The 15,287-nt window shown below is 36.0% G+C and overlaps 1 protein-coding gene and 1 long non-coding RNA gene across 9 annotated transcripts; one reads left to right on the plus strand and one right to left on the minus strand.

The window, feature by feature from the left end:
* Positions 1–504: 504 nt before the first annotated feature.
* LOC103401834 (uncharacterized) lies at positions 505–3,412 on the minus strand. 8 transcript variants are annotated; one of them, XR_011576678.1, is made up of 8 exons: positions 3,136–3,276; positions 2,957–3,019; positions 2,711–2,797; positions 2,394–2,473; positions 2,228–2,275; positions 1,978–2,060; positions 1,436–1,522; positions 654–887 (listed from the first exon to the last, which is right to left on the minus strand). It is a non-coding gene; the product is annotated as an uncharacterized lncRNA (long non-coding RNA). The 8 variants fall into 8 exon arrangements; XR_011576675.1 differs by lacking the exon at positions 2,957–3,019 and having other exon boundaries at positions 505–772; positions 3,136–3,412; XR_011576677.1 differs by lacking the exon at positions 2,957–3,019 and having other exon boundaries at positions 505–788; positions 3,136–3,409.
* A 2,361-nt stretch (positions 3,413–5,773) lies between these two features.
* LOC139192418 (L10-interacting MYB domain-containing protein-like) lies at positions 5,774–6,847 on the plus strand. Its single transcript, XM_070814516.1, has 2 exons — positions 5,774–6,126; positions 6,198–6,847. Exons 1-2 carry the CDS (start codon positions 5,794–5,796, stop codon positions 6,771–6,773), a joined length of 909 nt encoding a protein of 302 aa, XP_070670617.1. The 5' UTR covers positions 5,774–5,793; the 3' UTR covers positions 6,774–6,847.
* Positions 6,848–15,287: the final 8,440 nt, after the last annotated feature.

Below are 15,287 nucleotides of genomic sequence, written 5' to 3' on the forward strand. Positions count from 1 at the left end.
GTGGGGGAGAAGGGGGGGTTAGAAAAGATGGGTTTTTTTTTTAATAATTAATTATTATTTTAACATTTAAAAATATTAAATGATTTTTTTTTTAGTTTTTAATAATATTTTATTAGTTTTTAATATAAAGTGTGCCACGTCACTTGCCACATCAACACATAACAGAATTTTTAAAGGAGTTAAGATGGAAGGACTACATTGATTTGCGACACCCAATTTCAGGGACTACATTGATTGATTTTCAATTTTAAGGACCATCTTGATAGGGTGGGTCAATTTCAGGGACCATTTGTGATAAAAACCCAATATTTAAGTCAAGCATTTGGTTGGAGCATAATTCTTTTAATTTTGTTTAGGATTATAAGGGAGTGGGAATAGATGAAATATGGGATAGAGTTGATACTGGGTAGCTTTTTGAGCATCGGTTTCGAATGTGAATACAAAATGGAAATTTATATTCATTTAGAAACATAAAGGTGTAAATTGAACAAAATAACAATCAAGTTTGTATGCTAACATGATTAGGTTATGTTTTCACATCGAATTGGGGTTCAACATTAGAAGTTCTTTTCTCAAGTCTCCACATTTAGCAAAATGAAGAAAACAAAAGGCCAAAAGCAAAAAGCCACCTCATCCGCTGTAATCACCTTCCCTTTTCTTCAAGGCTCACTGCCAACAGAAAATCTATGGCAAGAATACACTTTTCCCCCTTCTTTTTCTTTGAGCCTCGACAAATGGGTCTACAACCAATAAGTGTGTATGACAAATGGGTCTGCAACCAATGCCAACTGAAATAATTGAGGTTAAGCAGGAGGAGTTGATGAAGAATCGGCCAAGAGAAGACCATGCTAAGCCAACTGAAATAATTGAGGTTATTCCTGACAACTCTACGAATATTACATCATAAAACAGTTAAGCTTATTTCAGTACATCTTTTTCTACTAAATAAGAAATGGCTATGTCACAACTGTCCATATAATTTAACTGAAATGATAAACATGTTCTGTAAAACCAAGATTTTTGAAAGTCTAACTAATTGGTCAAATAGTGTCAAACATAATAGTATTTCTCAAAGTCATAGCACGTCATAATATTAAGCTGAAGAGTAAGAATACATATATGACATTAAATTGAAAGTCTAACTAATTAAGATGATCATAATAAACATGAGGCACTGTTATGCAAATATAACAGGGCTGCAAACCAATTGGTAAAAGCAAACTTTTATACGAAAATAAAAACAAAAAATTCAGTTAAATAAGCATCAGCATGCACTCCATAATTGTTTGTCTCTATGTTTTTTATGTCAGTTTGTATGAAAATGATTTGGGAAATTATAGGAGTGCAAAATGGATAGAACCAAGAACTGAAATGTAGAGAAAACACACATCCAATTTGGTGATGGTAAAAATGGAAAAGGGATATGATCAAATACCTGATCGAATCACTGGCGAGAGAGCTCCGATTTCAGAACGGAATTTTTCAGGGCTTCCACTTTGTAGTCCCAATCTTGTTCATGTATCTGCAAGGAACAAAGAAAATGAAAAGAGTGAACAATTAGAACTGCACTTGGGGATTTTCCCTACCTTAATATCCTAAACCATTTCAAACTTCACTCATCCAAAATCATCCAATTTTTTTCAACATAGTGCTATGTCGGTTTCTTTTCTCTCTCAATTGATGATTTGTGAACCAATATGTATTAAGTTGTGTTGCCTTACTTTAAGCCAAAATTGAATTCAATCTACAATAGAGAAAGGGAAGCCAGACTTATGGGGACATGGTGATGAAAGATTTGATGATGCTGACATTATTGATAGAGGAGAAGATGGTGTTGTTTCACGGGGAACTTCAGTTAAGGTCCTACTAGTTATGAACATTTCTATGGTTTAAAGACAAATTAAAAGTTATTAAGTTCATAAATCTAGGACTGGAAAAGATAACCATAAAAAATAATAGACGATAAGAAACGCTTGCCGTAAAAAAGTAATATTGTTGGTCAGCTTGTGAATTCCCTGAAATATCCCAAATTCATAAGAGCTATATAAAATTTGGAGTGCCTGCACATTGTAAAAACCGAATTGCCCAAAGAAATAAGCATAGAAAAGGCAAAGTAGCAGCATAACTAATATGGAAACATGTAAGCTTGGGTTTGCCTTTCAATGAAGAAACTCAAGTCCAAGTTGAATGAAACACAGAGTGACAGATGACACCAAGTTTAGTTTACCTGGCGATTATGCGCCACCAAGTTTACTTTCATCAACTTTAAGAGGAACTGCCGCTAACATTCAAAAATTAATAAAGGAATCCTCATGTATAAAGGAACGGAAAATACATTAGATATAAACGTTTCCTTTTCAAAACCCATTACCAAAATCCTTCACGGTTCATACCACTACTTTCCTAGCAGTTGTTTCGTAATGTCCATCACTTCCGCCAGAGATTTATCACCAGTTCGTACGAACTCCAAAATCTACAACACACAATCACATTAGATAAAAATGTGTTATTTAGAAAATCCTTTTCCAAAATCTGCTAAAAGTTCATAAATTTAAAAAAAAGATCAAGTTTTGGCGCAAAAGCACACATGTACGACATTTTCTTTTCCCTAAAAGTATGATCTCTTGCCATTTTTCTATCGATAATTAAGCATGGCATATGTTTTGATTGAATTGGTGATGGTAAAAATGGAAAATGAAGACATCAATACCCGCTCGAATCATTGGCGAGAGAGCTCCAATTTCAGAGCGGAATTTTTCAGAGCTTCCACTTTGTAATCCCAATCCTTTTCACGAATCTGCAAGGAGCAAAGAAAATGAAAAGAGTGAAAACTAGACTTGGGGATCTTCCCTAGCTCTATCATCAGCCATTGCGTAAAATAGTCACCATTCCCAAATTAACGACAGGAAAAAACCCAAAAATAAACCATGGTTTTTTAAATTGGGAAGTTGGGTACCGGGAGAAGATGATAACCTCCAATATCTTAAATCACATAAAATAGGGGATTTGGTGGCCGGACCTGCAAATTGTAGTATTTTGTTGATCCTAAATCATCGTTTCCCCAAAAGCACCAAATTGAAAGGTGGATGAAGAAGAAGGCCAAAAAAATAAAAAACGATTTGATAGAGGAGGTACCTGCAAATTGTAGTACTTTGTTGATCCTAATTCATCATTTCCCAGAAGCATCAAATTAAAAGATGGATGAAGAAGAAGGCCAAAAAAAAAACACGATTTGATAGAGGGGTCTGTGCAGTTTCGTTTCTCCCTTTTGTATGAACAGTTGGACTGAGTGACCGGTTGAAGCCTTATGAACGTCTGGTAATAGGGTACAGTTTCCATCGTGCAACGCTGCAACCGCTAGTGTTGGATGGTAGTTTCCATCATGCAAACTCTGGAACCGCTTGAGTTCGCTGGGTTTAGGTCAGGTTTGGAGTGAGGTTATTAAAAAAAAAAAAAAGGAACTTTAACGAAAAACCATATTTTTATACTACAAACTCAATCCTGGTACTATTCACTTTACCTTTTATTTTGTCATTATCATTAAAACTCAAAGTTTTCAAGCTATTTTCATTAGTTTTCCTTATAAAAAAAGCTGGGGTGAAAAAAAAGCTGGTAGCAATTTTGGTGTTTGGTAAACTTTGGAAAACAGCTTTATTTCAAAGTTGAGGATGAAAAAAAGCCCAAATCCTGAAGCTGATCAGAAGCTGCAAATAACAGCTTCAGAAAACAGCTTATTTTCAAAACACGGAGCTATAGTAATTCTTTTAATGAAATTTTCAAATTACCAATGTTGCCCTCGTTTCTCTCTGCCTTCTCTCTCGCACGCCCTCCTGGAAATCTCACATTCACGCCCTCTTCTCTCGCACTCCTGAAATCGCCCTCTTCTCCTCTGTTACCTGCAGCTGCACCTCTTCTCCTCCTCCTCCTTTTCCTCTCTCTCCATCGGTCTCAGCGCCAGCCGTCGCCTTCCCTCCTTCTATCGCCGTCGCCTTCCCTCTTTCCTCTGGTAAACTTCTCTTCTCTAAAATTTTGTTATTTATTTGTTTGGATTTTTTAATTTGGGGATGGGGAGAGTGAAAGAGGGGTGGGAAAGAGCAAAGGGATGAGTGTATGGGTGTCGAGAAAACTGGGGATGGAGAAAACAATTGGGGAAAATTGGGGAAAAAATTAGGGTTTGTGGAGGAAACAAGAAAATTTGAGAGACAAGAAAATTTATGCGCTGGGGAGAATGTGTATGTTGTATGATGTATGCTATATGTGCAGAGTGTTTTGTGTGCTGGGGAGAATCCGGTTGGCTCACCAAAATAGAAAAACGGGTTTAGTGGTAGATTCATGTTTAGACCCAATTTTTAGATTATTGAATATATATGTCCAAGAAATCTTTGTGTTAGTAAGATTCCGAGAGTAGCAGTAGATTTCATTATCTTCTTAGTTAAGCGGGAACGGGCGATGAGGTTGGTAGTCGAAATTTCGGGTTTTTTGTTTTCCGTGCTTAATTTTGTTGCATTTGTTGTGACCAACTGGAGTCAATAAGCGATAGCTTCTTACGGGATAACACTTGTTTCGAATTCATTGATATCTATGATTGTGAAAATATGTACTGCCTATATTAACTCAATGTGAAGTTTTGGTGGGGAAGGTATGGATACGATGGTAAATGAAAATCTAAATTCACATTTCTATAGTTAGGTTAATGGAGAGCTCAATATTGGTGTTATACTTTTTGAAAACTAACACATTCATGTTGTGAACCTTTGTTATGAAGCCAGTTGTTTAAGAAAGTTATGGTTTATGGTTAATTTAGTTTCAGATGCTGTGTTCTGCAGCCCATCATGACTTTAATTCCTAGTTAATTTAGTTGGAGAACCACACTAGTTGTGCTTTACTTTGAATTTTGCTATGATCACTTAAACTATATGAGCAATGATTCACATGTGGTGCAATATTTCTGTCTGCATGTTTTTTCCTTGGTGGTTCCCATTTTTGGGCTGCATCAACATGGCAAGAGTTTGTCACTCACCATTCCCCTCCCCCAAATAAAAGGAAAAAGTATGTGGACCTAAATGCTTATTTAGTCGTTTGTTGTTAACCACTAAAGTTTTTCATTAAAAAGAATAGATCAATACAGGGGCAAAGTTGCCCACAAATTTATTGTCTTTTGTAGTGATTCATATGTGAGATTGAGTTCCTAATTAAGAAAGAGACAGAAAAGGGAGGGAGTGTTCTATGTTTGGTTTGACTGAGACTTGTACACCTAAGCTTTGTGATTGTTCTTCCGTGGTGATTGTTCTTCCGTGGAGGTCCATTTTTTTCTTCTACTTCCCTTTTAATTTGTATTGTTGCTGATTTTAATTTGCCTTTGTGTAATGGAATTCCTGAGCATGCTTCTGACTGCTGCTATTTCTCATTTTTGGTTCAATTGTTACATCAATTTTTCTTTTGTTCTCTGCTACTTGGTGATCGTGATATGTGAATTGGGAATTTGAATTTGTTTGTGTGTTTGTGTGAGAGAGATATTGGAAGCTTTGTAGGATGTGTAGACAAGTATATGTATAAGGATCGATTACAACGAAACCAATATGACAGTGCTTAAAACGATAATCGACTTTATATGATGCAACTGCATCTCCATATCAGAGATGCAATTGCTGTCAGTTTGTGTAGGTTACAACTGCCTTCTATTTGAATTGATAACCACCTTTCACTTGTATTGTGTATCTGCACTGTGGTTTAAATGACACTCACATATAAGCAGCTTTAAGCACAGATTGAAGCTCCAACTAGTTGGTATTGATGGTAAACAAGGTGGCATCTTCGTCAAATCCTACAGCTACATGGAATGCTCACAATATATCTATATTTTGTGATGTATGCATCAAGGAGGTTGAGGCTGGACATCGTCCGGGCACTCACTTTGACAAAAATGGATATGCAAATATTAGAGCTAACTTCAAGGCAGAGACAGGGCATGATTATGAAAGAAAGCAACTGAAAAATAAGTGGGATGCACTTAAAAATGAGTGGAAGTTGTGGAAAGAGCTAGTTGGTAAAGAAACTGGCTTAGGGTGGAATTCGAGCAAGGGTACCGTTGATGCCTCTGAGGAGTGGTGGAATAATAAAATTAAGGTTTGTGTATTTATCTTATAATATTATGATATCATGCAATATGTATTAACCATATTCTTTCTTACTTGTAGATAAACAAAGAATATGCAAGGTTGCGAAAAAAGGGAATTAGTCCTGAGATGGAGGACAAGTTAGATAGGATGTTCACGAACACAGTTGCTACTGGTGAACATGCCTGGGCACCTTCATCTGGGATACTACCACCAGAGACAAGAGAGGAATCTATAGGACAAATTGATTTAGATGATTCGGAAGAAAGTGAGACTATGCAGGATCTAAGGCAAGCTACTAGGAAGGGAAAAAAAAGAGCGGCTAACCAAGGAGAATTGCAAAAGAAGAAGGTTGATAAGAAAGGGAAAAAAATTGGAGGTGCTGCAAAACTTTGTGGTCAAATTGACCATCTTGTTGAAGTTTATGAAACTAAGAGTTCTGCAAACTCATTGATGTCCAAACTGCATATAGGCAATAGTATTCTGGAAGTGTTAGCGACTATTGCACAATTGCCTGGTTGTGAGCCACCTAGCGAGTTATGGCTGTTTGCTACATGTTTATTTTGTAGTGCAGAGAAGCGAGAGGTGTTTGGCATGATGAAAGATCCTGAAGTCCAACTAACTTGGTTGAAATATATGTTCAACAAAGAAAAATAAGGAGCTAAAACCCTAAAACTATGAATTAGGACTATATATGTGGTTTGTACTTTGCATTAAGATTGTGTATTCAACCTTGCTACATGTTTATTGAATGTTGGATTATATGTTGAATATTGAATTATGATTTCTTGTTAAATGTTGGATTATGACTTGTTCATGAATGTCGGATTATGAACTCTTTATTGATTGTTGGATTATGACTTATGGAATGTTGAATTATGTGTTAGGTTACAAGTGTACATTCAATATGAATACCTCTGATGATGATGTTCAGGATTTGGAGGATGGTGTAATTATATGCGCTGTAGCGAGAGCTGTTGAAACATATTATTTAAAATATGTCCACAAAACTCCGTATATGAATTCTTCCCAAACATGTAATATTTGGTTGATGGAAGTACTACGAGGAAATGATGTGCGATGCTATAGAATGTTTAGGATGAACAAAGATGTCTTTTATAGATTATGCAATGACTTGCAAACTAATTATGGATTGAAAGGTTCAAGGAAAATGAATGCAATTGAAATATTAGGAATGTTCTTGCATATGTTGGGACATGGTGTGAAAAATAGATTAGTGCAAGAGAGATTTCAATATTCTGGTGAGACTGTTAGTAGATATTTTGGTGTTATGTTAGATATCGTATGTAAGATGGCAATAGATATTATCAAACCGATGGATTCGGAGTTTCGTGGCATTCCCCAAGAAATAAGGAGAGATACAAGATACATGCCTTATTTTAAGGTAAAGTTTGACTCGTCTTCTAATTTATTTGTAAACTATAAGTGTTTGCAAACTATAAGTGTAGGTTGACGGTTTTCTTCTATGTTATTATTTTTAGGATTGTATTGGTGCCATAGATGGAGTACATGTTGAGGCTTCAATACCACCTCCGGATCAAGTTCCATACATTGGTAGGAAAGGAATGCCGACTCAAAATGTTATGGCTGCATGTAATTTTGACATGCAATTCACATTTGCTTGTGCCGGATGGGAAGGCACTGCACATGATACAAGAGTTTTTTTATCCGTGCTACAGAATCCAAATTTAAACTTTTCAAAGCCTCCAAATGCTAATCATCATACTTATTTATAACAATTTACATACTTGCTTTGTATAATTATTACAATACAAAACAAAATTTTCAATTTTCAGGAAAATATTACTTGGTAGATGCGGGGTACCCACAAATGAGAGGTTATTTGGGACCATATAAAGGTGAAAGATATCATCTCCCGGATTTTCGTAGGGGTCCCGAACCAACGGGTCATAAAGAGGTGTTCAACCACATGCATTCTTCTCTTAGAAGCATCATTGAACGAACTTTTGGGGTATGGAAGAAAAGATGGGCAATTTTAAGGGATATGCCTAATTACCCGTTCAATAAGCAAGTGAAGATTGTCATTGCTACAATGGCTCTTCATAACTACATACAGAGGTATTCTGAATGTGATCGTCATTTTGATGACCCCATGGACTATTGTGAAGAGAGCGATAGTAGTGATGATGATGATGAAGAATACCAAAATTATCAAGTTGAAGGATCCCATGAGATAGAAGCATTAAGAAATAAAATAGCGGCAAGTTTAATGAATGCATCTAATTAGACTACTTTCAAGTACATTAACAATATTGTACTAATGAATCATAGCTATTCAGTCTAAAATATTTCAATTGAAGTAGTTTGTCATACTAATTAATATTTAAGATAAAGTTTATAAATATTTTTCTTTTAAAAATAAAGTATATTATAATTCACTTTTATTTGTTAAGAAAATTAAATTAATAGCACATCTAGTATTATACCCTTTTTGGTCATTTCACATAGTCACAGCTGTTTTACATAAAAGTTTACCAAACACTATCATACAGCTTTTTTTCCAAAAACACTTTTACAAAAAAGTTTACCAAACACTATCATACAGCTTTTTTTTCCAAAAGCACTTTTACAAAAAAGTTTACCAAACACTCTACTACTTTTTTTCACAGCCGCTTATTCTCACAACAGCTTTTTTTCAAAGCACAGTAATACCAAACCAGCCCTTAATCGTTATATATATATATATATATATATATATATTTTTTTGTGGAAAGAAAGAACGTATACAGTACTTGTAGAACAAATAATCGAAGGGTCACAATTGTTTAGAAAGTGTAGGTCCCATTTATCTGACGGTTGTAAACTATCATTCTTCATAAGCATGCACACATACATTGTCCGCAGCCAAATATCTACAAATTGTGTATTACAATTTAACCCTATCATATTTGAGTATATCACGATTATACCATATTCTATTATGGTAATTGGTTCTTTTGAAGTGAGGGCATTTTAGAGATTTAGAATGTTTCACCAAACTAGGGCTCTCACTTTATATATAGATATATAGATATATCGATAAAATAAAATATTTGTGCAATGTTTTGTAGTAAAAACTAAACTAATTAAATACAACTCCAAGGTAGCTGGTGAGATGGCTAAAAATCGTTCGGAGGCTTGAAAATTCAAATGCCAGAATTTGTCATTGCTTGGGTTATTCTAGCAATGTATTGGCGCATGGCTTCTTAGTCGGGCGCAGAGGTTTCTTGCTCACAAGCAACTTCTTCTCTTTGGTACGCTAAACCCACCTACAACTGTTGCAATCTGGGAGATGTCTTTATTGGAGGATAAGAGCTAGATGAAAAAGAATACAACCTAAGGTCCTGAACCCGACCCGCTCCTAAGCCGCAGTAGTCTTTGGCCTTTCCTTTGGCCAACCCCATCCATCAACAACCGTACGGATACCCTTGTATAGGTGTCAGCTCCTCCGTTAGCATGTCTAGTTGTTGTTGGGAAACGTAGGTAGGGGTGGGAAAGTACTACGACTATAGAGTCATTGGATGGGACACCATGGCTACAAGTATTTGAAGTGTCCAATGTCAAAATCAGGTGATTTGCTTAGCACCGTGCAAACATTTGTGTAGGATAAAGTTTTAAGAGGCATGTTGCAATTGAAATTTCTTCTATAACTTATCATTCAAGGTGTACCTTATCCCTATAAATAGAAGTGACTTTGCAACATAAAGAGGGCTTTCAACTCAACACACAAACAAAAGGCCACGAAACCTTCTTAAATCTTGAGAAAATAACTCACCACTTCACTAACCTTCATCAGCACATTCAGTTCGATTGAACGTTGTTGACAAACCAACGCCATATTTAGTTTGGTTAAACATCACTGGAGTCCTATAATCAGTCGATCAATGAGTACCTTCAATTTCGTTAAACATCACTACTTCTATTTCAGCTAGTTACTGTTGGAATCGAATTTGCACACCGTTGTAGATGATGGAGGCACAAATTCAAGTAACCTATAAAATAGCAAAAACTCGTGACCAAGCCTACGACCAAGGCAGGTGTGCCGGCCAAAAGCTTTCCAACGATCAAGTTAGTAAGCAAGTATAAGAATCAAGTGGTGATCAAGAGAATTAAAGTAAGATGATTGCATTACCAGAGACAAACCATAGAAAGGTGTATTTATACTAGTCAGGATAGAGACATTTTAAAGATAAAATTCTGTGTTAAGTCAGGAGAATCCTAAATGGTACATAGGAGTAGATATTGCATCCTCTTAGGAGTGTGATTACTTGCGGCGCACGTCAATTCCTAGATTGTTGGAACTCCAAAAATATAGGAAACTTGGCTGATCTGTGCTGGATGAGGTTTATGTGTCTTGAGGAATAAGCATGGTCAATTTTAGTAAAGCCAGTTAGACTTCATCAACTGCTCCGGAACAAGATCGATGATCCAGCTCTGCTTGGAGCTATTGAGTCCATGATCGAACTTCTGAGGTAACTGTATTCCAACCCACTTATTCCGACCTTGAAAAAAAAATGGTCCCACAATTACTTATCTAAGTCTCTGCTGGAAAAGTGTCTTTGATTCTCTCGTTGAATGAGGTCACTTTATTAGCTTTTTCAGCTAAGTGAGGTGTTATCAGATTACATAGTGTTCGACACATTGAAAGTCGAACCATTATTGAACTTCATAGCAAAAGACATAACATTGTCTTCAGGTTAGCAAAAACTTAGGCGGAGAGTGTTCCTTCTTCGGACGAAGTTGCTCGATGAAGAAGTTAGCAAAACATTTCATCATCACACCACCACATTCATCTCATTCACTCTACCAAGCTTTGTAGCAAATTGGCACACCTGCATCAATAACCATTCATAGAAGGACGTAGTTAGCTCAAAAATAGTTACTTGGCCTGTGCGCCACATAGGCTTTGTAATTTCTAAAGGCAACATTTTGACATGCCTGGTGGGACTAAAGGCTAACAATTGCGAAGTTCAAATGATGTTTCAATATTCCACTTTGGTTCAGTTCAGTCGATTGAACAAGGCGTAGCTTAAGTGGAGAAACATATTCAAAAGTGTGAGGAGAATAAAAGAGCATGGGAAGCAAAAAAGATTCTTGATTCCTATGAAGAGATGAGTCCTTTACTAAAATGTTAAAAGTGAAAGCTCATGTCACTTTACAGGAACAATGGAAAACAAAGACAAGGCTCGTTTTACTACATAGGTAAATCATGAAGACTTTCCTTACGATCCTAGGTAAAAGTCAATTTTGGGTAAAACAGTTGGGACACAAAAGTAGTAGCTCCAATCATAAATTAGCTGCTTGAAAGGTAGTTTTTAACCATTTAGGAAGAATCCCAGGTGTGGAAACAAGAGGAATTATTCAATATTAGATTCGACCCCCCCTAAGATCAGTTCAATGAGAAGTCGGCAAACAAGAGAGCAAGAAAAGAATTGGGATTAAAAAATCCTGATATAGTGTGGTCAAGATTGAGAAACCACAAAGCTGCTGCTAAAATACAAGGACTAGTTTTGTTTTGCCTTGTGATGGAAACAATGGATGGAGACAATGAGATCATCGCCAGTGATGCTACTGAATTGCTCATCATGATCAACTTCTACAAATTCTTTAGTAACTTATATCTATTGACATCTTGATGATTATGGTTTTGGATCCAAGTTGCCAACTCAATTGAGTATTCACTATTAGCCAAAGGCCCCCAAATAAAATAATCACTTTTATTTTGAACAGGAAAAGGGATAATACGTATCTTCCTAGCAATGTCGAAATTCAGGACTTGAGAAAGACGGATTCTATCCCAACCATTATTAACAATGAAATTACTAACTCTAGCTTCCCAATTCAAATTTTTCTGTTGACTCTCTGGGATAAGATGGAACAATGGATAAGGAAAAACTCAATGATGGATCCAGAATAGAATATTCTTACCATTACCCACAATCCACCTCATACCTTTGTAAATAACATCCCTACGCTTAAGAATGCCTTTCCAAGCTAAATAATGTTTTTGTTTAACTTTACAACTCAAGATATTATCTCTCCCTAAGTATTTCCTTTTTGACAAACTGAACCCGCCAATTATTCTCATTAGTCAATACTTTCCAACCTAGTTTGGCTAGGCACGCATTATTAAAATGATAAAATCCCCTAATACCAAGCCCTCCATGCTCCTTTGAGGTGCAAACTTTCTTTCAAGCATTAGGCTTTAATTTCTTGTCTCTCTCCCAGAAAAAAATCCATGCACTCTTTATTTATCTTTTCAGTTACTCGATTAGGATATGTGAAACACAACATTATATGATTAGGCATAATAGTCAATTTGACTTAACAAGGGTCAATCTTCATGCATTAGAGAGGGTATTAGCCTTCTAACTAGCAAGCTTTTGTTTAACTCTTTTAATTAACTCACATTCATATATCGGGTCTTTCCATGACATAATATTATGAATACCTAGGTATTTACCAATGGTTGTTTTGTGTTGAATATGCAAAATTCCCACAATGGCAGTCCTTGTATAAGCATTAGTATTACTTACTTAGTAGGTATATCTACATGTATAAAAGAAAAAGAAAAAGAAAGCAAAAGATGACTAAAAAGATGGAATTATATTTGTTATGCCGTGTAGAAAAACACAATTGTAAATGAGGTAGCTACCTAATTAGCAAAATAAAAAATTAGCAAATTGCATTTCGCAGTATATTTTATTTAAAAGTGATGTTTATTGAAGATTTTGAAAATGAAATTTAAGCCCACAAGATAAGATGAAGTTAAATTATTATTATTTTGAAGTGAAAGATAAAATTTGAAGAGTAAGTTGAAGAGGGTTAGAACCACAGTTAGTGCCCTAGTGGTAAGGGCACATACTACGGCTCCCCAATAAACAAAAAAATGTGGGAGGTCCCGAATTCGATGCTCCAAGCTGGTAAGTTTGCTTGCCTGTGGCCAGAGGTAGGGTGAAATTTGATAGGATACTCTAATAGCATCATAAGTTTGTGACAAGTGTATGGTGGATATGAGTTAGTTAGAGGTTGTTATAGAGTGTTGGAGGGTAGTTACTATAAGAAGAGCATTGTTTTTTATAGTTGAACAGTTATGGAAATAATAGTGAATTATGTTAGTCATTCTCTCTCTGTACAATCACGAAGACGTAGAGCAAGGAACCTATCATTGGTATCGACGAATTCAAGAGTTCGCAGGAGGAGATGAAAGTGACTCAAGAATGGATCTTGGTGCAGTTGCAGTCACTTATGGCGCGCGACAATGGTGGTTCTTTGGGTGAATCTTCAAAGGCTACCCTTGGCAAGAATATGGGTTAAGATCGCATGCCTTTCAACTTTAATCGCTAGGACATGGGTTACTATAACAATCTGCAGAATTGTCATCCGTTTTTTAAACTGGATTTTCCCATATTCAGTGAAGGTGATGATCCATTAAGATGGATATACAAAGCTGAACACTACTTCGATTTCTTCAACATCGAAGATTCGAAGAAGGTGAAATTAGCTTCATTTCATATGGAAGGCGAAGCTCTACAATGGTTTCAATGGGCTCGATGCTTGAGCAATTATCCGAACTGGGAAGATTTCATAGCAGTGTTATGTCAATAATTTAGCCCATCTGAGCTTGAAGACTCCGTGGAGAATCTAGTCAAATTAAAACAATTGGGAACTCTTAAAGATTATGTGTTGGATTTCAGAAGATTAGCCAATAGAATGAGGGACATTAGTCCAGCACTACTCAAATTATGTTTCATTGGGGGATTAAAGCCAGAATTGAGACATGATGTGAAGTTATTGAAGCCCAAAAATGTTCTTGATGTTGCAGCTTTTGCTTATCAAATTGATGCCAAACTCACAAATCTTAAGGTAAAAGCTAAACCCCCTTATTTGCAATCTAATTTTGGATCCCCTTTACAAAACTTGAACGCTACTATGGTGGGTGATAATCGTCCTAGACCTTCTAACATTAGGCGCTTAACTCCTAAAGAGATCAACCATTGTAGGAAGAATGGTTTATGCTTTCATTGTAAAGATAAATTTGTTAAGGGGCATACTTGTGAAAGAAAACAACACTTTTTGATTGATGTGCAAGATTCTGAGTTGGATGATACTGAGAATATAGAGATTGAAGAACTAGAGATAACCGCTTGTGCATTGTTTGGTACACCTGCACCACCAACAATTCAAACTATGAAGGTTCCTGGGTACATTAAGAATTGTCATGTGACTATCTTGATTGATTAAGGTAGTTCTCACAATTTTGTCGATATAGGATTGGTAAGATTGAAAGGGGTCTTAGAAAAGGGTCATGTCTTCAATGTTAAGATAGCTGATGGTGGGAAAATGGCTACTTATGGCACATTAGCTTGGGTTCTAATTACTATACATGAATTCAATTGTATCTCACATTTATATGCAATTTCCTTGGGTGGGTGTGATGTTGTTTTGGAAGTGCAATGGCTTAGAACCTTGGGGCTTATACTTTGGGATTTTGATAAGCTCTATATGCAATTCACAAAAGGATCTTAAACCTTTTGTATTAACAGCCCTGATTTTAGTGTTGATCAAATCTAAGACATATCTGCATTACAAATGCATAAACTTCTCTAGCAAAAAACAATAATTGGAGTAGTTTTGTATCAAATGGATTCTGAATTGTTGTAGTTAGATGTAAAACTGTTGGATCAAAATTCTCAAGATCTTTCCGACACACAATTACAATGGTTACATGCTATTTGGAAAGAATATGAAGTCATTTTTTGCACCCTCTACATGTTTACCTCCCCACAGAAGCCATGATCATAGCATTCCTTTGCTGCATAAGAGTAAACCCCCTAATAATAGACCATATTGATATGGTCCAATACGAAAGGCTGGAATCAAGAAGTGTGTGGCAAAATTATTGGAAGCTGGGTTCATAAGAGTAAGCAACAATCCTTACTCATCTCCAGTGATTCTTGTAAGAAAAAGCGGGTACTTGGCGTATGTGCATGGATTACAGAGGGTTGAATTGCATCACAGTGAAGGATAATTTCCCTACACCTCTAATTAATGAGTTATTGGATGAGCTACATGGTTCACAGTACTTCTCCAAAATGGATTTAAAGGTTGGATACCATCAGATTCGAATGCATCCAGAAGATATTGAAA

The sequence above is a fragment of the Malus domestica genome, chromosome 15 (genome assembly GCF_042453785.1).
Source record: "Malus domestica chromosome 15, GDT2T_hap1".
NCBI classification, from domain to species: Eukaryota; Viridiplantae; Streptophyta; class Magnoliopsida; order Rosales; family Rosaceae; genus Malus; species Malus domestica.